This window comes from Alligator mississippiensis, chromosome 1 (genome assembly GCF_030867095.1).
Source record: "Alligator mississippiensis isolate rAllMis1 chromosome 1, rAllMis1, whole genome shotgun sequence".
NCBI lineage: Eukaryota > Metazoa > Chordata > Crocodylia > Alligatoridae > Alligator > Alligator mississippiensis.
The window spans coordinates 211,647,575-211,669,792 of record NC_081824.1 but is presented as its reverse complement, the minus strand read 5'-3'; the positions used below and the strand labels follow the sequence as shown (position 1 = coordinate 211,669,792).

At 42.5% G+C, this 22,218-nt stretch overlaps 1 protein-coding gene across 5 annotated transcripts in view; it reads right to left on the bottom strand.

Moving 5' to 3' along the window:
* PAPOLG (poly(A) polymerase gamma) overlaps nt 1–17,795 on the bottom strand; it is a 34,024-nt gene extending 16,229 nt beyond the window's left edge. For 2 of the 5 annotated variants that reach the window (XM_059719550.1, XM_059719557.1), the window contains exons 1-13: nt 17,701–17,795; nt 14,273–14,431; nt 14,130–14,196; nt 12,900–12,981; nt 12,705–12,814; nt 9,780–9,833; nt 7,626–7,737; nt 5,942–6,031; nt 4,434–4,572; nt 4,173–4,245; nt 3,974–4,094; nt 3,415–3,499; nt 1,915–1,968 (exon numbers count right to left, since the gene is read on the bottom strand). In XM_059719550.1, the coding sequence (XP_059575533.1) occupies nt 1,915–1,968; nt 3,415–3,499; nt 3,974–4,094; nt 4,173–4,245; nt 4,434–4,572; nt 5,942–6,031; nt 7,626–7,737; nt 9,780–9,833; nt 12,705–12,814; nt 12,900–12,981; nt 14,130–14,196; nt 14,273–14,431; nt 17,701–17,789 (1,235 nt within the window). In that variant the 5' untranslated portion in view covers nt 17,790–17,795. The other 3 variants (XM_059719574.1, XM_019500811.2, XM_059719563.1) reach the window with 3 other exon arrangements.
* Nucleotides 17,796–22,218: the final 4,423 nt, after the last annotated feature.

Here is a 22,218-nt window from a genome sequence, read left to right as displayed (position 1 = left end):
GACATAAGGAAGAATTTCTTTACTGTCCGAGCCCCCAAGGTCTGGAACAGCCTGCCACCGGAGGTTGTTCAAGTGCCTTCATTGAACACCTTCAAGATGAAACTGGATGCTTATCTTGCTGGGATCCTACGACCCCAGCTGACGTCCTGCCCTTTGGGCGGGGGGCTGGACTCGATGATCTTCCGAGGTCCCTTCCAGCCCTAATGTCTATGAAATCTATGAAATCTCTCCCCCACCCCCATGCTGACTGGGGGCAGGGGGAGGAGGAGGGAGGGAGAGGACACCATGACAATGATGACCACCCTGTCTTCTACTCAAGTAGATATGGTATTAATGCAACCCTAAATATGGACCACAGTTATAGGCACCCTTAATACAAAACCAAAGATTTAAAGTTAAGAAGCCATTAAAAAGTTACTTGCCCAGGTATTCCAATAAACAAATGTTATTTATTTTAAGAGTACACTGGGAATTATATTAAATTTGGGAGGATGGAATATGCAGCTTGACATCTCAATTACCAGCTATTGCTACCTTTGGTAGTCAGGCTGTCAGTGATGAACTTTGTTAGAAGCAAGCAGTATTATTCTGTTAGTGATTTTTCTTCCTTCAAATCACCGTTTGCTCTTAGAAGGTTCTCTTCTCCTCCCTCTCCCCCCACCTCAGTATATCTTGCGAAGTTCCAGAAAACTAAACTTTTCAGTTACCTACTTAAAAAGCTCCGTTTACAGTTACCATCTTGGAATTGTCATTGCCTGCAGTTCTGAAATAAGACTTTGATCTGAATAAAGGAATGCTACTGACTTAGCCAATAGCTAAAACCTAAATGGGAAAAGAGCTAATTTATAATAATCTAATGTTTAGACTTCATTAAGTGCAACTTCATACCTAGACCACAGGAAGAAAAGCTGATTATTGAAACAGGTCCATTTAAGAGCAGACTACATAATGTTGACCAGATAGCCAATTAACAATTAGAGTAAAATGTAATTGTAAGCCCCAATATAAACTTATGATTCCAAATAAAAAGAGAAAGGTTACATTTGGATCAAGAGATAAGAATGTTACTTCAGAAGAGGCTCAACAGTTGCATCACAAGCCAAATACATTAACGAGTCCCAATTATGACTCAAAGCGTTCAAGTTGGAACCAAATTTACTCATGCAGTTCATTTTTCCTTGCCTTTCTTTGTTCATGTTCCAAATCATTTAAAACCCTCACTGATCATACTTCTGTAAAAGCCACCACTGAATTTACTCAAACATAGGACAACCCTGATTATATGACGACCCCTCAACAGTGTGATTGTATTGATGGAAAATTTATAAATTTGTTACAGTTTGCCAGGTATACAGTCTAATTCTTGGAGGTTTCCATTACTGAGCACATGCTGCTTTTGGAAGCAGTTTAGTGATGAACAATGTATTTTGTGTGGTTCCCTTGTATGAGAATGTGAAGTGAGGGTCTTCCCTGCCCCCTACCCCCATCAACATGGGGGGGGGGGGGAGGGAGTGAGGAAAACCTTGTCTTATATTTGAATAAATATAATATGTAAAAACAGCAAATTGTGATGAACGGACCATTCAAATTTTTAATAGCATCTCTTTTACAAGCAACATCATTCCTCTTGCATATCACTGACCTGACCTGTCAGCACTTGTCTGCAGCTACTCCTTCCCAAAAAGAGAAGAACTCCAAAAATGTTTTGTTTTGATAAAAAAAGACTAATTTTCTTGGGAATGTTACAGAGGCTTTCCTGAAGTGTTCAAAATGAACAGATATGCAACTTGCTATTAACTACACTAGTTAAAAGCAATGAAGGGTTTGATGTTCCATTTACTCTTTATACAATGAAGAGAGGCCAACTCACTTTCACTTGTTTAAGTTTTGGGTTTACTCTTAAAAGAGACTTACCATTCTAAATGATGCTCTTCAGTAGAGGCGCTAGCAGTCAACACAATGTAATGCCTAGAAAATGTTGAAAATAGTCAAACCACGGACTCAGCTTTATCAATCTTAAATTTGATCCCAAAGAACAGAAAATGAGCTAAGTCAGTTCAAAGACTTCTGACCATGAGGACTTGTTGACAAACTTTTCAAGATCTATGCATTACCCAGTGTAAAGTTATACTGAAAACAAATCGAAAGTTATAATCCTTAGGATCCTCCACTGTATACAGGCTAGCACAGCTGCAACTTGGCCAGAATCCAAAATACTATTACACTGTTGCTTAAGGAGCAATTGTAAAAGCCTTAGGAATGTAACTTGGAAAGTTTACTGTTGCAAAACTAATACAGTATTTTATTTTTTAGGATTACTTATGTGTAGCTAATGACTTCCTCCTTTCAGATGTGTACCTGTATGTTCAATACATTCACCCAGGTGAAGTAGTACTATAATTCATGTAGTGTTTTGGATAAATCTAATGTAGCCGCTTGACCATTTCAATTTGCAAACAAGGTTCTAATTTGCTTTTACTTCAAATTTGAACCAGATGTTGGAAAAACCATTTTACTTACTATGTTATCGGCTCTTACTGTCAATACTTCCTCACATGCTTGATAGGAATGGGAGGGTGAGCAGGGAAGAAGTCTCCCTTTTCATGAAAGCAGAAGTGACCTCAAGAGATTAGATCTTACCCAGGCCCCCCTCCACCCTGAGGCAGAATCAGATCTGTTAAACTGAAGGAGATTCCACAACATACCTGGTAAACCTGTTCTAACATTTCACTATTCTAAACAAAAAGTTTCCCAGTATCCAGCCTAAATCATCTTTGCTGCAAAATTAAGTCAATTTCTTCTTGTCCTTTACCCGTTCAATTTGGCTGCTGAGTAATCACTTTCATTTATAAAGCAGAAGTGTTCAAGTCAAAGAAGAGTTGTGTCTCTTGCTCAATTTTTACTTCAGATTACTCAATTCCTTCAACCTTTCCTCACAGGTTACAGGTTTTAAAGACTTACTCTTATATAGAGAGGGAATCCAGAAAGAAGCACTTGCTGAAAAGCATGAAGCCTAAAACCAAAGCAGGTTCTCCAGCTAAGCACTGTGTCAAGCTTAGAAGAATAACTGTTTCATATATTAAGATAGGAATCGAGGATATATTAGCAGAAGCTCCAATGCAACAGCATCTAACCACAGCCATTTCTGGCATCTGCTACCTAGCCACTTATTCCAAATTTTCAATTTGTATTTGATTTGGCCATTGTGTAACGCTTTTCACTCCTCTCTTTCCAGTGTCTTGATAATTTTTTAACCTTTTCCTCCATTTTATCCATCCTTAATTCTGATCCTTACCATGCGAGTATTAGCAACTAGGAAAAAAATCTTTCCATTTTAACCAGTAAGTAAAATCTTATTCCAACTGTATTGCAGCTGCAAATATTTCAGATTAAGCAAATAGATTCCATACATACTTATATTTTTGAAAGAAGTTTGGCGGTTCAAGGAGCTTTGGCCAATCTGATTTTCCTTGGAGAATTTCATTCGTGACAGCAAGACCTGCATTTCAGATTAAACAAGAAAGAAAGAAGTTTGCTATGTTATACTTCCACAGGCAAATTGATCAGGACAGCCCCATTTATTTCTATCTAACTACTGGTACTAAACTTTGAGCATTATGGATGTGCCAAGAGCTAGATGTTATTCTGTACTATAAGTAAATGGGGGAGGAGCAGGGAAGTTAACAGAAGCTTGGTCTATAAAAGACTAGGTGATCTGCTACACTAATCTCAATACATCATAGAAACATGGTCATCTCACCCATACCGCTCCAAAACTTAAATTTTCTATTTCTCACTTTTACAAATAACTTTTCCATTCTCTTGCCAGGGCAGAACTGGTCCATAAAACAATAAGTAATCTACATAGTAATGTATTTTCATGTCATTAAAGAGCAGAACATGATTTTACTTGGCATATATTTAACTGATTTAAAAAGGCTATCAGGGTATGAGGAGGACTAAACTGCTTTACCATGTTTGAACTCCTCTTCCATGACTGCTCTTGTTGACGTAGACACATTATATGTTGAGTTCTGCTGTGGATAGGCTGGTGTGATTACGGGCATTAGATGGTATCTGTCAGATGGGTTTACCTATGATATTAAAATGATTCCAGTTAGTATGGAATTAAAATTATTGTTAATTAAGCACAATATGCAATATCTACATACCCTAGGGTCCCAGACTGGTAAATTTAGATTGCTATCTTCAGGTTGTTTCAGCAACACAGGATTGGGCCATTCCCTATACAAGAGAGATCAAGCAGTAACAACTGCAAATGATTTAGTCTTTTCTTATACAAATTAAGGTGGTTTAAAAAAGTGCTTAACATCTTAACAGCAGGTGTTGACTAATTTCAAGTGTACAGCTATTTTTACTAGACAAATCTGTATTTATACAGGTTATTTTTTCCTATAGACAGCAACACTTACCATTTTGAAAAAACTAGGAAGAATTTGTTAACTAGAGTAGATGCCAATGCATTTGGATATAGCTGACATGTCCTTGCTACCAACATTGCCCAAGAAACACCACCAAGAAATCCCAGCACATTGGAATAAATTCCGCGACCTAGAATGGATACATTTTACGAGTTAGTTAGTTGCACATCATGAAAGAATAAAGACTATTCTCTTTCAAATTTGTTTACTAGAGTTACGTAACTGGTTTTAACCAAATTACTTCCTACAACCAAAGTCTCCTTATTCTCACCACAAAACTAAGAAAAATTCCAGTTTCTCTTATCCAACAGGGAGGCGTTTGATGTTTTCCAAGAATGCTATAAAGCTGTACTAATCTGGCTAGCTAGGCAAGCAAGACTGCCTTCCTCCTCTTTATGCTGCCAGTGTTTTGTTTTTTCTTTTTTTACAGCTGTCTAACAACAGTCCCACAGAACACTCACTTGAATCCTGAAAGTTCTCTGCCCTGTTCTATTAAAAAAAATATAAAAAAAATCCATCTTCCCAGAGCTGACCCAGCCCATGTTTTTCAGATCCATCGTGACTTCAAGATATTTACACCGAACCCTGCACAGCTGGGAAAGGTGCGTCAAACTCAGTACTTCCCCATCATGGCCTGACTACAGGGGCCTGAGACCGACTACATGAAGAACAATGACAAAGGGTTTTGCCATCAGTAAGCAACAATAACAACTTAACTGCTTGAATTACAGTTCTATCAGTGTACACACATAATATAGCTCAGCTCCCAGTCATAGTAGATCTGGACAGAGGCTATACTCAGCTTCAGCAACTCTGAACCCCAGCTACATAGGGCTACAGCACCACACATCTTATTCAGAGACTAGAACCGACTGAAGTTTCACTGAAAAAAAAGTAAGAAAACCTGTAACTGGTTATGAAAGTGAATGTTGATTCAGAAATGGTAACACTATCAGGGGCCTCTCCTGTGGAGGCAGATTTGAGCTGGAATGCAACTATAGAAAAAAAAGTGAAAAAAGTTCTTCATATCAAGAGATGCACTAATGTGCACACACTGCACTACCCAAAGATTTTCCTGTCACTGATATTTTGAACTAAGCAAAATTAAGCAGCTGAGGCATGCAATCAGGTTGACTGTTTGCATTAAAGCCAAACCAGATCTCAGAACACCTTTGGAAATACTTATATTTACAATGCCACATCTCCCAGGAGAATGCCCCAACACTACTAGGTTATATCCTAGGCTTGGAGCTTGTTCCACTCCTTTAAATGCAGGACTATTGTGCAGAAATGAATACAAGATTCATGAGGTTAAAAGGAAAGCAGTCGAGAGCCTTAACTATATGCTAATGCTTATGGAACTCAGTTGAGAGAAGGAATTTTGGTCCCCGTTTTCAAAGCTGTGTTTATCCAGACTGTTTCAATTGCCTTCAGAGCAAGAACCTAGAACTTCCCCTGTCCTAACAGGGCAAGATAGACCGACTCGGTAGTCTACTTACGTTTTGCCCACAGTTTGATTGCTCTAAGTGTTAGCCGAAAGTTCTCCTTGTTTGGCACTAAATGGAGAATTTCATCAGTAACTCTGCAACCTGCAAGAGATTCAAGTGTTTGTATTTAATAGTCTCAATGCTAGGTTTCCCACCTTACAGTTCTATAGTGCCATTCTTTTTCCAACATGCATAACTTGGCCATCACCCAAGTCTGACCTGCTGAAGCCCATGTTTACTACAGCTAGGGGATGCAAGAGTAACCTCCAGTATGAACCACTTCCTTGTGCACAAAATGCGTAGTTTAGATTAAAGCCATACTTAACTAAGTAAACGGCCATTCTGAATGAGATCAGAAGAGGACTTAGAAGCCAAGTTCCCATTTTGGAGAGCCATAGACTATTTGACAAAACTGATGATTGAGCAGCGAGGCCTTTTTGGGGTTGGTTTGGGGTTTTTTTGCCAACCTTGGCCATTTCCAAAGGGCCTAGGTCAAGCTGCAGAAGTGTGGCTAAAGCAAAAAGGAAGCAATCAGCATGTCCAACTAAACCAGGCGTGAGCTCCAATTGAGCAGAGCACAAGGCCTGAAACAAAATATTATGAGACTATATAAAATAATCCAAATATAGTATATAATAGCCTTATCTTAAAATGTTAGTAGTAGTAGTAGCAGCAGCAGTAATTGATTTAACCAAATTATTAGATGCTGGTTTTGTTAAAGTTTTAGTTATGTTGTTAAAAAAGCAGCTTTAATCAGTGAAGACTGTAAACCAAGGTGAAGAGAAGAAAAAACCAAACAAAAAAACCAAACAAAAAAAAAAACCCCAGATGGTAGCAAGCAGCTTTACCTGGTGAGAAAGGAAAGAGATAACAAATCAATCTTTCTACTTCCCCAAGGGCATAAATCCCAAATGACAGCTGAACCAGATACCTTATAGACTTAAAAGGTGAGTCCCAAAAATGTCAGTGAAACTTAAACGTTAAATTGAAGTGAATCAGAGAACATTTATTAGAATAATTAATCTATAAATACAGGAGATAGGCTGGAGAAAAATGTGAACAGCAAAATCAAGAAGGCTTGCTGCCACCCTCCTCCCTACTCTCAAGCCTCTTTAGCCAGTGTATGTAAAAAATCTATATTGTGCTGTCATGAGTAGAGTTTTGGAACATAAGCAATTAAAGGTTTGCTTGTAGACCTCTCTCGCCTCTTACCAGTATCCAACCTGCAAGTTTACCTGTAATCCAGGTAATAGTGTTTAGGCATTCTGAACCACCACTGCCACTCTTTTCCCACACCCTTGCTTTGTTTTCCTTAATTTACATGCAGCAGTGTGAACTACTGATTTATATAGCATATTCACATTTGAAAGGGCAAAAATGGGTTCAAATATTGAAGGGTAAGTCAATAGCACTGGTACAAAGTTAAAAAAAAATGGGCATGAACAGACATTTATCCTGTTTCCTAAAAACAACTACTTTTAAACCTACCCATCACTGTGCCAGCTTAGGTCTTAGCCAATAGTTTTTCCCTGTCTACTTTACAAATCTATACATTAGCTTTATCACTATATTTTGTTAAAATCTGGTTTGGGTAGTATTTGTGGTTTTTTTTTCCCCCAATAAACCCACCAAATCATTTGCTTTGTGTAAAAAGGAAAGCTCCTTAGGTTGCATAAATAAGTTACATTTACAATACCATTTAAGCTCCGTATACATCTTATATCCAGACTCCTCAGGCGTGAATCATCTCTAAGATCCAAGTTATCAGACACAGTCTGTATAGCCAATCTTGCAAACACAAGATCAATCTTAAAAAGAAAAGTATAAAAAGTTAATGTACCATTCTAATCAGTGGCTGGTACACTAAGCTAAACAATCTGAATCCAAGACCATTAAAACACCATTGCTTTTCAACATCTCAGAAATATTCACAAATCAACCCATAAAGACGGATCGCTCTGGAATTGTAAAGAAATTAATCTCCCAAAAGTTCCTTAATATTGGAAGTATCACATTTGTTTCACACCTTCTTCCAGTGGAGAAAAAGGGTTTTTTCTTGTTTATCATAAGTTAGGGATCCTGAAAAATATAAAATCACATTTTTAATAATTCAGCCAGCTCCATTATTTGTCACTAAAGGTAAGGGAGAATCTCTCCACACTGATCATCAGTGTGATATTACATATGCTAGGTTTGTTTTGTGCTGACTACGAAACAGTTCCTCTCCAACTTCAGTGGAAAGGAGCAAGTCTTTAAATCATCAAGCCAGCATTACTTGGGACCAAATTCTTCAGACTATTAAAGCAGCTTGGGGCAGAGCAGTCCAAGTTCTCCCTAGCTGTGTGAATCCTCAACAATGCTGTACTGGGTCATCAAGATGGGGAGCCACTACAAGTGGCACCATCAGGGTATTATTGTATACGTGACTCCTGCATGCAGGAACATCTTGACAGAGACTGCAGACCTCCAGCACTCAAAGGAACTGGAAGAGGGAAATGGGTATTTCAAGGTAGTTTTGGGTTACAACTGTCTTATGTATGGCTCAATTTGAAGTATGTGGGCCCTAAGCTGTACGCTGTGGCACAGCTACATAGCTGTTTTTCAGTATTTGGAAGTGATATTTCAAGAGAGTACGAAGCGTCAGATACTCTACACTTTGAAAAACAAGTATTTACTTAAAAAGGAGCATCTGCAGAGGTACAAAGCTTTCAGTACTATTACTCTGTCCTTTCTTCCGACTTTGTTTGTTTTAAATCCTGACAGCAGTAGCTGATTGTACACACAACTGCCTGTGCAGCAATCAGGCCAGCTGTACTGCAAGCCCAGTATCTTTAGACACCAGAAACAAGAAGCACCTCAAGGAACACAAGTTGCAAAATGAGAGGTTTTCAACAGCTTAAGTAATAGTTAGTGTCTCCTGAAGCACAATTTAATTTTTAGATTATTTAAGCATAACTGTGAACAATATTACATGTGCAATTAACATGTAGCAATAAACCCCAGTAGTTTGTGCCCTGGGTGCAGAGTTTACACATGCACCTGGGACTACAGCAGGTTGAGCTGGTGTGAAGCAGTCCTGGCTGGCAGAGAGCTTGGAGGCATGGCTGGAGGGAAAGGAGGGGGCGGTGCAGGGGAAGTCAGCCTGCCAGCCCAGGTCTGCGGACAGGCTGGCTGGAACATAAGGATGCTATATAGTGCTGGGCTGTAGCACCCTTGTGCCCCAGCCAGCCCCAGTCATCTATATCTTCATTTCAGAACATACAACTACTCTACTGCAGGATAGTACTGGTCCTGGACAATGCTACCCTACAGTGGAGTTTAGTTAATTTACTGCACTTTAATAGGGGTGCACATGTAGACCGTGACACTTTACTATGGAGCTAATTAGTCAGCTCTGCAGTAAAGCGCATATGTACATGTGCTCATTGTTACTTTTTATGAAGAGCTAAAATTTCAGACAATATATCATTCTAAGACCTTTTGATGGTGTAATGTTCCAATGATTCACTTTAAGCAAGTTGCATCCATACATGATGGCCCTCAGATAAAGTATACTATCAAAAAACTCCTGCATCTGGCAGACACTGCCAGTCAGGCAGGGTGTGTAGGGTTTTATGAAACAAACAAACAAACAAACCACCAAACACACCAAAAAAAACAAAGACTTCTACACATTTTCTTCATCCCTACCACCCTGATCTTTGCTTCTTGAACACTGTCACCAAAGTCAAACACAAATCTCCCTGAAGTGTCAGTGCACAGGATTAGAGGCTCTGTTAAACCATTCAGTTCCAAAGCAAACTGCAAATAACCCATATTTCAAACAACAGATTAAGAAACCAATTCTTACCTCAATATCTTCAAATTCAAACTTGACAACTGGTACATATGCATCTTCTACTGCCTGTGAAGAAAGAGGGGGGGGGGGGGGGAAAAGAGGATGGGTAAGTTTCATATTGTTAAAATTGCTACATTTCCCCTTCTGGCTTACCCTGTTACTCCCGAGTTTAGAGGGCAGAGGAGAGTTTCATCAAAACCTAAACATACTGGCTCAAGTTCATTTTGCTAAACTGCTCAGATATATGCAATAAAATACTTAGGCCAGTCATTGTGTCCTGGACAGACAGTCCTTTCAGCTGACATGAAGAACAGAGTTGCTGATTGTCTGCTATGACCAGCTTACATCTGACAATTATTTCTATCAAATGACAGCTAAGAAGTATCAACACGTGTCATTATAAGTTTTATAATGAGAGTCAAGTATTCATTCAGTCATCAAAAATGTGCTACATGGGGGGAGGGGAGAAATTGCTATTACTTTTTCAGGTAAGTATTTCCTTAAGTGTCAAAGTCACATTCATCTGAAATTTCTGCAACTATTGATCTAGTTAGTTTGTAAGACAACTGAGCTTTTATTTAGCATTTGGCTGTATTATGTTTCCACTGCTTCCTATTTCTCCCATGCGTAAGAATTGTTGATAAAAGTCAGAGGATCAGAAAAGGCCTTAGTTCTAGCCAGCTATTTTAAAGTTTCACTAAGCTCCCCTCAAATCTACAGGAAGGATGTTAGACAGCTTCTGCTATGTGACTCCTTTAAATCACTTGATAGAAATCCCTATGGTGGATCTACAGATTCGAACTCTGCCAGTTAATTGTATGGATGTCAGTGTCATGGCACTGATTTTTTCCAATTTGCTATTTTAAAGCCTAGGAAGATGCATACCCATACCTACACTCTCAGAAACCTCTTAAAATGAAGGTCAATCAAGCACTTAAAAAAGGCAAGACGCACACAAAAATGAAGGTGGCATAAAGCCTGTGCATGTTCTAGTCTGATCACATCATTCAATTCTCTCCCAACAGGATCCTTGCCAGATTCAATTGCATGAGATAAAGACATTTTCTTCACAGGCTCTAAGAGCAAAGCATGGATATGCAATAAAGTCATGGGAATTGTTAGGGTGACAGTATTTGAACCTCGGGGAGCACTGGATTTGCAGCTGAATAAAAGGCTATAGCCTGTAGCCTAGCAAGCTGCTAACCACAAGGCAGAATGGTATTTTAAAAGTAACACTGCAAAACACTTAGGCAAGCATTTTCCTAACAATATAGTATTGTTGTAAGATATACAGCTCACTGTGCAAGAAAAAACAGGATGCAGACCACTGGCTATTGTTAGGAGATAATGCAGAAGTAAGACCTTGGAGATGGTGAGGAAGTCAGCAAGAGACTGTAAGTGACCGAGAGAAGCAGGGGCCAGTCTCTCAGGCATGTGCTCATAACAAAAAGACATGTAAATAAGTACAATGCATAGGTAATTCCATGTTAATGAAATAAACAGTAAAACACAGGCAGAGCTTAAGATGGGAAGGAATAAGGGTGGAATAAAGGAAGGACAAAGTGTTAATAAGTATAAACCAAGGTGTATAAATATGAAAAGAACTGTTTGCGGCTGCTCCCTGATTTGTTGGAGCTTGCCTGAAGCTGCCTCCATTTTGAATAAAGCTGTTGAAGAGCAATGCGTGCCTTGATTCGTTGACTCCATGTGATGCCTAACAACTCGGGAGACAAGGCCCAACAGGAATGTCCACTGAAAAACTGCCCATAAGTGAGCTATGAAGCTCAGAAGTATCCACATACTGTGATATTTAGGATTAACTGCAGGGTTGCCCTAAAGCAGCTGAAGCCACATGAGTCACTTTATCTATCATGCAAAGTGTAAAAAAGTGGGTGCGAGAATAGGGAACTGCAGCAATGCAGCTGCAGATTTCCTGTGTCTGAAGCCAACAAGCCCAGGCAAGTTCCAAACAAGCCATAGAAAGGCAGACAAGCAGCAGGCTTAACCTCATTCCCTGAAAGTTTTACTGAACAATCTTAACTAGTTACTGAGAAAAGTTAAGTTGCTTGGTGTACGGCTGGTTGCCAGGTAGGATCATAAGCCCATAACTACTATTGGTAGGCAATGACTTTTGTAAAGTATTTAAAGTCATCTTCACTGCAATGTACAAAAGGAAGAGTTTTATTTAAAACAAACAAACAAACAAACAAACAAACAAACAAACAAACAAACAAAGTTTACATTTTAAAAATCTGCAGCTGAGCTAAAGATCAGAGTAAAAAACTTGAACCGATTTTGAGTACCCAGTCTGATGCACCTAGGTGCTAGTTTGTCCTTAAAGTTAGGCTATGTTCAAAACATTACTCCCACCAAATTCACCACTGACCATTTCTGAAAGTCAGATGCCAGTCTCAAGTTCAGCTCTGCTGAGGTTACACAAAAAATCACATGACTCGTATCAGAAGCAGGAAAAGAATCCCATTCTCCAAAAATATTTAAAAACATGGGGGGTCTTCCCCTCTTGCATACTCCTGCCTTATTCATCATGCCTCTTCCAACTTCTATAGCAATAAGGGCAGGGCCCTACAGACAAAGTCATTACTACAAATCTGACTCATGGCCAGAAGAGGTCAACCCAGTGCAAGAGACAAAATTCCCAAAGAGAAAAAGAAAAGAGTAGCGCAATTACATACTGAAAATTCTTATGAACGTATATATACCAGGGAGGAAGACAAGTCACACAAAACGCTCTAGTTTGGTTGCCCGACTTCTCAAACTTAGCATTTTAGACAATTTTGTGCAACAGCATGTAAAGAGTGCCCAGAGAAACTGGATTTTGGTCATCTGCCACCTGGGTTTTTCTGAGTTAAATTGACTATGTCCCTTTAACAGCAAAAATTTAAAATGGAACATTTTTCTGTAGAAAAGCAAACTTACTCTTAAATTTCTGATTCCATCTTGATGTTTTAATTTTTCAAAAAACGACTGAAAGAAATCTGATCTTTCCACATGTCTAGGAGCAACACAAAGGGCATCTATGTCAGCTCCTGCAAAAAGATCTCTCATGAATTGTCAGTTAAACAACTAAGTTAGTAACAAAGAAATTGTGACTAGAAAGAATTAAAGTTTTACCTTTGGTATGTACTCCAAGCCTATAGGAACCAAATGTGAAAATTTTGCCACCAACATTTGCTACAACTGAAGGTGGAAGATTCTATAGATAGAGCAGAAATACAAAATTTAAGTGTTTACTTTAGAAGCCAAGATCTAAAACTTTTAAGTGATTAACATTATAAAGGAGAAAGTTAACTTAGGCCAGCTTGTTTTGGTAGTTAGGATTGAAATGAAGTCACACTTCATCCTGCTAGTTACAACACCTAAGATGTTTTGAGCGCAGTGCCACAATTTCCTATCTACCACTAAGCAAAGCAGAGAAACTATCTATATCAGGGGTTCCTGATACTGGGCCGCAAAGGGTTGGCTGCTAGTCTGCAGGAGGGTTGGCTGCCATAGACCAGAAGTGACTGGCAAATTGCAGACAGGCAGCCATCCTCCCCCTTTTCTATACTTGGTGTGTGTAAAAAGGGTTGGCTGCCTATCTGCAATATTCCAGTCACTTTTGGTCTGCAGTTTGCCAGTCCCCAGCATAAAAAGGTTGGGAACCCCTATCTATGTGATATCATCCTAGCTACCTTAAGGAAACTGCAATATGCTCACCAGCCAACTAAAAAATGAGAACTACAGAGTTACCTGCTGATCCAATTAAAAAAAAAAAATTCAACTAAAGTAGTCCAGAACATGCATTTGGAGTGCAGAAAGTGTAGGTGTCCATTTACACAAATTTGAAGAGCACTTGAATGAATTAGATGCAGCCAGTGCACTAGAAACAAGTGGTTATTTCATTGCTAGACTGAGTATTTCAGATTTGTTGGCTCAAGCCTAGAAAGTCAACCTGCTGCTTTTAAGTGAGTTTCCCAGAAAGTTCTTTTGGAGGAAGTTCTCGTGTTCTATATTTTATGGCTAACCAGAGATCTACCCATTATCAAGCTTAAAACAGATACAGCCAATTTATAAGTTCATTTAAAAAAAAAAACAACCCAAAACCCACCAAAATAGGCTTAAACATCTAGATGGTTAAAATATTCCACATTTACTTGAATAATTGTTGCAAGTTTACTGTCTAATATGTAGATAAGAAGTTTATTATTCTTCTTCAGGGGGAGGGTTGAAGAATGGAAAAGAGGGGTATCCTGAATTTGATATAAGCATCTGCAGGATAAAATAAGGCAGGGAAGTAAAAGAAAATGCTTCTTCATTTTTACTCTTACCTAGTGCTGCAATTAGAATTCTAAAAACCCTTACCTTACTCTCACCAAGTTCCAAAATCCATTCTTTGACTAAGTTATTCAATTTATCAAGAACAGCTAGCCTGAAACAAGAAGCATTGTTAGTCTTTGTTTTAAAGTTTATTCAAAAAAATTGTTCCAGAATATTAGAAGTTGTACCTATGATTTAGCTCTTCTTCATCTTCGAATACTCCAAATGGCTTCATTGCTTCAGTTAATTTCTGCGTGTGAATATAATCTATTTCCTTAGGAGGAGCCAAGCTAATTGGAGATGTTATTCCATAATGCCTTTGAGGCTGGTTCTCCAGCCTAGAGTTCCTGTTGAAGAAAACAGTGATATGAAATAGCCAATGCCAACAATTGTACACTTTAAAGATAAGACTTTGGATACCACTTTTCAGATTACCCCTTTCCAACCCAACCCCTAATAATGATCCTCTATTATATGGAGATAAAGCTATAAACCAGGTTGCAGCCTAGCTAAAAACGAACAAGAGCAACTGCTCTCACCATATGTGCACAACATCCTAGGAGGCTATTACCATGGCCTTGGTTACTCTGAAAAATCCATGATTGTACAAACACTTTAAAGTGTCTGCAAGACGGCCACTAGTACAGTTCAATCACTTACCAACATCTCCCTAAATTGAGAAACAGGAATAAGCTTCAAAACATAAGTACTTTATGGATAATCTGTGCCTATCACAACCCAACATATGCACCTGCCTTCAGTGACACGGCCTTCTTTAAACAAGGTGCAAGTGTAAGTCAAGCTTAGTTCAGATCTTCACTGTGTGGGTACCACAGCAAGCCATACCCTTCTCCACCCCAGCTGTACCTGCACTCAACTATGAATGCATGAGAACACAGTTCATGTTTCTTTGAATCAAGGTTCAGGATGTTTCCTAGTTAATTGATTTATAAGCACTGGAGCACAGAAAAATGGGTAGGTATCCAAACCAACTAAAGCTGCACAGGACCTATAGCTCATGACCCCAGAGAGGCCAGCTAGCCTGGACTGAAAGTACACCAGAACTTGATGCTTCTGTCTACACATTTTTCTCAAGACAAATCTAAGGACCCACGTTAATGCCACAATGAAGACATAATTAAACTCTACTTGATCATATTAAGACAGGGCTTTTATATCCTTACCCTCACAAACTCCCTTTCATTTACTCTTTATGGTTGGAAAAAGTACTCGTCTGACGCAAACTAGGGCATTGCTCAGTGTAGGAGGTCATCTTAAATCCCAGGAAGCTAGGAACTAGAGTTAGGTACAGCTTCAGTTCACATTTGTGGAAAGGTAAAAGGAATTGTGGGTCAGTCTAGACTACTGATTCTCAGTCAGGGTTCTGTGGCACCCAGGGGTGCCTTGAGATCTTTTTCAAGGGTGCCCCAGGATGCCACACAATGTTACCACTGTTGGAGGTGCAAACATAATTTGCAAGGTAAACCAAGAGATTTCAAATGGGAATCCACAGCATTCAATACATTCTGACCTGCTGTGGTCTTTGAGTTCTTTGCAACAGAAGAACAACTCTTGTTTTGACTACAGGGAGAGCAAATGCTAAGAGATGGCATTTCCAAGGGATGCCTCAAGCCAAACAAGGGGTACCTCAAGTCGAAGGTGACTGAGAACCACTGGTGTAGACTTTAAATGAGGTTTTGGGACAGTGAATTTCCATTGCTTTCTCCTGAAATGGTAGCCTTTAGCAGCATGATGGAGGCACCTGTAGCAGAGGCATCTCTGTCCCCGATTAGCAGAAGGGAAATGGTTGGGTAATAAGAAATACATGACCAGCTGGAGATGAGGGACAGAGTGGAAGAATGTGCCTGCAAGAAACAATAAATCCAAACCAATTTGTTGATCTATAGAAGTGGAGACACTAGCATTTGCAGAACTCGCTAGAGCTCCATCACACAATATATGAACTGGAAAGAGCAGCTCAGCAGCAGGGCTCGAGATATTCTTGGACAGGAATGTCAAGAATGGCAGGGATCTGTCTCCTGTCCAACTGGGAAGGGAACTGTGACCTTTCAGCTACATCCTTCTTCAGTAACTCAATTCTCAGTTTTTTCTTCCTAGTCAGCTTTGCTTATTTCTCCACCCACCATGGGGAGTTAGCCCTTTCAAAGGACTAACACTTCACAAGACTGTCCCTTGTTTGCCTACAGCAAACTTGAGGACTGAGGTCTACCAGTTCTTGTCTGACACAAGGTGCAGTACCCTTTTTTAGTAAGCCAAGAACAACTCCGCACAAGAACAGTCCCTCTACCTCAGATCTCTTCAGCATATATTTACATTACATAGAAGCAGGACACTAGCTGGCCTGATTCTCTTGCTTTACCTGTGGCAGGTTAGGGTGTTAGGTCTGGGTTGTGTCAGGGTTGAGACTGTGGATAGCACAGGATGGTTTGGCTAAGGATGACCCCATCTCAGGAACAGGGTTGGACTAAATCAGTGGTTCTCAGCCTTTTTTGTACCAGTACCCATTTATAAACAAACATCTGGCCTATCCCAGCCCAGTGCCCCTCACTCATGACCTGCTGCCCCAAGCCCGTGTGGAGCAAGGGGTAGGTATGTGAGGCAGGGATCTCTGCCAGCCTGCAAGGGAAAAGCTAGGGTTTCCCATGTTTTTCTCTCCTTTAAAGGACAATCCATTGTTACAGCTTGCTGATCCATTTTTTTAAAGTTTGTCTGTGACCCTTTCAAATATTCTTGCAACCCATTTTTGGGTCACAACCCATGGGTTGAGATACACTGGACTAGATGACCACTGGAGGTCTCTTCCAGTCCTACTACTCTATGTGTTCTCCAAGTTCTAGTAAATTAGTCGCACACACTTTTCAGTACGTTTCTGAGGCAGAAGTCCCATATAACCCCATAATTTCTTTTACCTGCATATCAGACATTGGAGCAGGCAGCCATTCTAGCTTCCACTCAATCTGGGTGCTCTGCAAAACCCACACCTCAACTCTGCTAGCACAGGCAGCCTACCTACGGGCTTGAGTTCTCAGCCATTCAAAAACAGATAGCCCTGTCTTGTAAGCACCATCACAAGCCTCCACCACCTTCCAGCACCCCAGCAAGCTAGGACGCCAGTGGACCCCAACCCACACAGCTCAGCCCACAGATTTAACAGAAAAACACCCTTCACATGCTGTGGGTCTTCCACAGCAACTGGCTCCAGACTGGCACCAACCACTGCCATCCTGAACCACACATGGACATCTCTTCCTCCGCAGCTGACCAAGCTCCTACCCACTGCGATATGGCACTGGCTCATGCCCCGCTCCAGGCTGGAGTGGGCTTCAAGCACCAACCAAAGGATGGCAGGGGGGGAAATCAAGGGCGTCAAGCGCACGTGGCCCTGCCCAGCAGCCGGCCGCAGAGCTCAGCACGCCCCGGCCAGGCGGCGGGGGCCGAAGGCTCCGGGGCAGCGCTCGCCTGCACTGGGGGCGCCTCCCGGGCACCGCCCCCGCGCGGGGAACACGCCGGGGCAGAGCGGAGCAGCCTGCCCGCGAGGGACGTGACGCAGCCGCTCCCCCCGGCCCGGCCCGGCCCGGCCCGGCCCTACGCTCACCCGCACGTCTCCTTCATGGCCGCCACGCACGTGACGCCGGCACACCCTTCGCTCGGCGCCGGACGCGACCGGCTGCCGCCACCGCCCATATTTGGGCCGGGCCCGCCCCCGCCTCGCCTCGCCCCGCCCCCGCCTCCCGCCTCCTTTCCCGGCAGCCGCTGCGCGCGCGCGTGTGTGTGTGTGTGTGTGTATATATATACATACATACATGTGTGCATGGGGCGTGTTTGTGTGTGGATATGTGTGCATGGGTGTGTCTACATGGGGGGGTGTATAGTGTCTGTACGTGTGCATGGGTGTGTGTATATTGTGTGTATGCATGTATAGCGTGTGTGTGTGCACGTCTCTTAAAGGCTCAGATCAAGCGAAATACCATGTATCTGTCTGTAAAAGAAATTTTCCTGCATCACTCCACAGGAGAACTGCTTTTCTGGTGTGGTTCAGTTCCCCTCCAAGGTGCAGCAGCTTTAAGCCCACTTTATGGAAATGGGAGTCTCCTCCCTTGCTTGCTCTGAGGGCCATATGGCTAAGGACAAGCAAAACCCAGGGGCATCTGAACCCCGAGCCTCCAGGCTCGGGCCTGCAAGTAGGATGCCCGCGAAAGGTTTTGGAAACACCTGAAGCCCCAGGTGTAGGTGGAGGATATTTGCTGGTAGTAGGGCCACTTATGGTTCTGGACTCTTGGATTTGGAATTAGTTTTGGCTAATTTGGCCTCGGATGCAAATTTATTAAAAAATACCAACCCTCCCCCTGCCAAAAAAACCCATGTGTACACAGTGTGTGTATGTGTGCATGGTGTATATGTATGTATGTGTATATGGGGTGTGTATAGTGTGTGTGTGTACATGGGTGTGTGCGTATAGTGCATATACATGTATAGTGTGTGTACACATGTACATGGGTGTGTATGTGTGCATGGGGTTGTGTTTATGTGGGTATAGTGTGTGTGCATGTGTACATGGGGTGCATGTGTGCATGGTGTATGTATAGTTTGTATACATGTGTGTATAGTGTGTGCATATGTGCATGGGGTGTGTATATGTGCGTATAGTATGCATATGTGCATGGTTGTGCGTGTACATGTATAGTGGTGTGTATGTCTGTCTGGTGTGTGTATAGGGTGGTGTATGTGTATAAGTATATGTGTATATAGTGTGTGTGTGACCGCCTGTTCTCTCCCCTGCACCTGTCTGAGGGGAAGGAGTGCACCCCTTCGTGGGTGGAGGGTGTGGGGATGCCCTCTCCTTACCACAGGCCAGGTCCCTCCCCCCTCAGTCACTCCCTGGCTCACTGTCCCCTCAGTGCATTCTCCCCCGCCTGGTTTCTGTTACGGTAAGGGTTGGCACAAGGGCTGGCTTCACTCCTTGCAAGTCACCCCGAGTCTCCCTCCCTCCCTCTGTCAGCAGGGTGGAGAGGTACATGGGGCCAGGGGAGTGCCTCCAAGCTGTGCCCCCTGCCCATGCCCCTGTGTCAGTGGGGGTTAGCTCAGGCACCAGGGATGGCGCTTTCAGTGCCCACATTAGCCCATTAGAGTGGGGAGCAGAAGTAACGTTAGGGAGGGCCCCGCAGTCTCTCTGAATTAAGGATTTGACCCTCCACCATTCATGGGTCTTTGCTACACACTGTGGCTCTTCCTGGGAGGGGCTTGCCCCTCAGCCCTCACTTTTGCAACCCAACCCCTCTTTCTCAAAGTTAGGGGTGCTTTCCACCTAGGCTCATTGGTTTGGGGTGTGATTAGAGGCAAAGCTTGAGGGAGGCTTGCACTGCTAACATGGTGTGTGTTTACTGTCCCCTAAATTATAATCAGCAGCTTTTCAGCAGTTAAAGCAAGGCTGGAGCCTGGAAACCACCCTCTGGCCACTACAGACATAAACTGAATAGCTCAAGTGCTGATAATCCTCTGGTGCCATCCAGCAATGCCCTGAGGTCCCCAGTGTGTGAGCCGGGCCCCAATCCCGCCCTCGTTGCCATGCGCGGTGGTGATTCCGATCCCATTCTGGCCGCCACGGGCAAGCCGGGGGCGAACCGGGGTCGTACCGGACCCGTCTTCGGTGCACGCGGGCTGTGGCCAGCAGCCCAGGCACGCGGGGTGGGAGAGAGCCGCGAACCGGTTTAGCGCACGCAAGTTAGAATTAGTTACGGAGGCGTAATGGTTGATTGAAAAGATTGTTTACTTACACCCAAAGATGGTATTGGTGTAGGCTGGACAAGTTTCCAGGCACAGCTCCCGCTTGAACCCTCATTGGAGGACTCTGACAAATCGATTGCTCCCACGGAGTTTGCTAGGCTCCGCGGGTCTGGTTAAATTGGGTTCGAAAGTTTCCCCGGAGTTATTCAGGCTCCGCGGGTCCAATAAGTTTTCCCCGGAGTTTGCTAGGCTCCGCGGGGTCCGAAATTACAGGAAAGGGATACGTCTAGGATTGCGCTCGGTGACGGGGAGAGGCGAGAAGCGAAAGCTCCGTAGGCTCGGCTCTATTGCCTCTCTTGCCTGCTTAGGGGAGGCGTGTTGGGTCCGCGAGGGTCCACAGTGCTTGGAGATCTTCACACAAAATCTCTCTCTCTTCCTCCCTCCTCCGGCTTGGGCGGAAACGACCCAAGCCTTTTGTACGGCTAGCAAGCCAATCGCTAGCCGCCACGTGTGCCTAAATTAGGACTCGGCCAATAACATGGCGCGGATCCTAATACAAATGGCGGGAACTTCTTTGCAACGTGTATCACTACGGTGCAAGAAAGAGATGCACACTGCAAAGAAGCTGCAATCCAGCGGGAAATCCCCCGCTGCACCAGAGTTCTCTAGCAGCAGAGTACTCTACCGTGCAAAGAAAGTGACAAATTTGGCGGGAAATAATTTAGCGGTGCCGAAGCACACACACAAACAAAAAATCACAACTTTGGGTTGTGACACCCAGAAGGACAGAAAAGTTGTTCTCCAATTTACTGGGAAGGAATCAGAGACTAGGTCCATTTCATGAAGATGGAAATTGTATGGGAGATACCCCTGGAAGACTTATCATGCATATGTCAGGGCAGCATCAGTGATGATGTACTGCATTAATCTCTGCATGGCTTTGTAGTGTGTCCACTCACACTCTGGCTATGTTAACTAGGGTGTTTTTCATCCTGACCAAACCAGCAGTGAAGATCGGGGTGGCCAACCTGAGCATGAGTGCCACATGTGGCCTCTGTGTGTGTCATGTGGTAGATCATGAAGGGGACAGGCAGCACAGTGGCAGATAGAGCAGGCAGCAAAATGCGGAGCAAGCAGGGAGCAGAAGACAGAGAAAGAGATCAGGATGGGAGTACAGAGTAGGGAGAAGAAAGAGCAGCAGATCAGGCAGAGGAAGGGGATCAGAGTGGCAACTGGGGAAGGAGAAAGGCTGGCATATGTCATACCTGTCAAAAAGTTTGCCCTTGCCTTGCCCTAGGGGATGGGCCTGGAGGGTTATCTGGCTCTCTACTGTGTTCCCCTTTTGCTGCTAGAAGGAAAGGAATAGGATGTCCAGCTCTTCCTTATTTCCATTTTCCTACTTGAATCTGAATGGGTGGCCAGTGGTTACTGTCTTGCAGGTTATTTCCTTTAGGGGAGAAACTGATGATGGAATCAGGTGTTTCTTTGATTGTGATCTTGTTTCTCTACAGAGAATATTTCATAAAGATCTGTCTTTCTAAATACAAGCAGTAGAAAGCAAACAGCGAAAGAGTTCCTTTTTTCACAGTTCCAAGCCTCTTTTCAGCCAGTGATCTACCAAAAGATATCTCTTTCCCTCTCTCAGCTTTTTTTCAGTCAGGCTATAAATGCTATCTGGTTAATTGCCAGGCTACCTTGCTGCCCTTTGTGTGGTAGCCAGGACTGTCCCTGGGTGGGGGTGGGGGGGATCAAGTCGACTGCCTCGGACCCTGCACTTTGGGGGCCCTGCAGACAGTGCCGTACAGGCCCCATCGCCCCACCCTGCATGCTGCTGTCTCTAGTGGGTTATGGAATAGAGAAGATCCCACACAACTTACTGATTCATTTGATGCACTGGCTGGGGAAATTTTCAGCTAATTGCATGATTTCACAATGATTTCACACTTAATTTATACAACACAATTTTATTTTAAGAAATACCATAAACATCAACAACACGATAACTATATATATAAGGAACAATACTCTAAATGTACTTCTTTAAAACAATTACAACTACAACTAACTATATAATTTGAACCAGAAAAGTTATTACTATATTATACTTACAATCCTAGAATTCCGAGAAGCCAAACTCCTAAATATGGTTTCATTCCTCAGTAGTACAATTTAATGGGCTGGCCTCAGTAGTACAGTTTGTGGAATCAGAAAAAATAAATGCCTTAAACTTTGATCATTTGAGTTATAAGATGACATAACCGCTTTGTGGAGAATTGCTGGCTCTGTACAGTAGAACAGATAAGGGAAAGTGTTTGTTCTTTGTAACTCCTCTGCAACTGCTTCGCTCACCGCGGCCTTGAAGATAGCAAAAAGTATGTACAACTCTGAT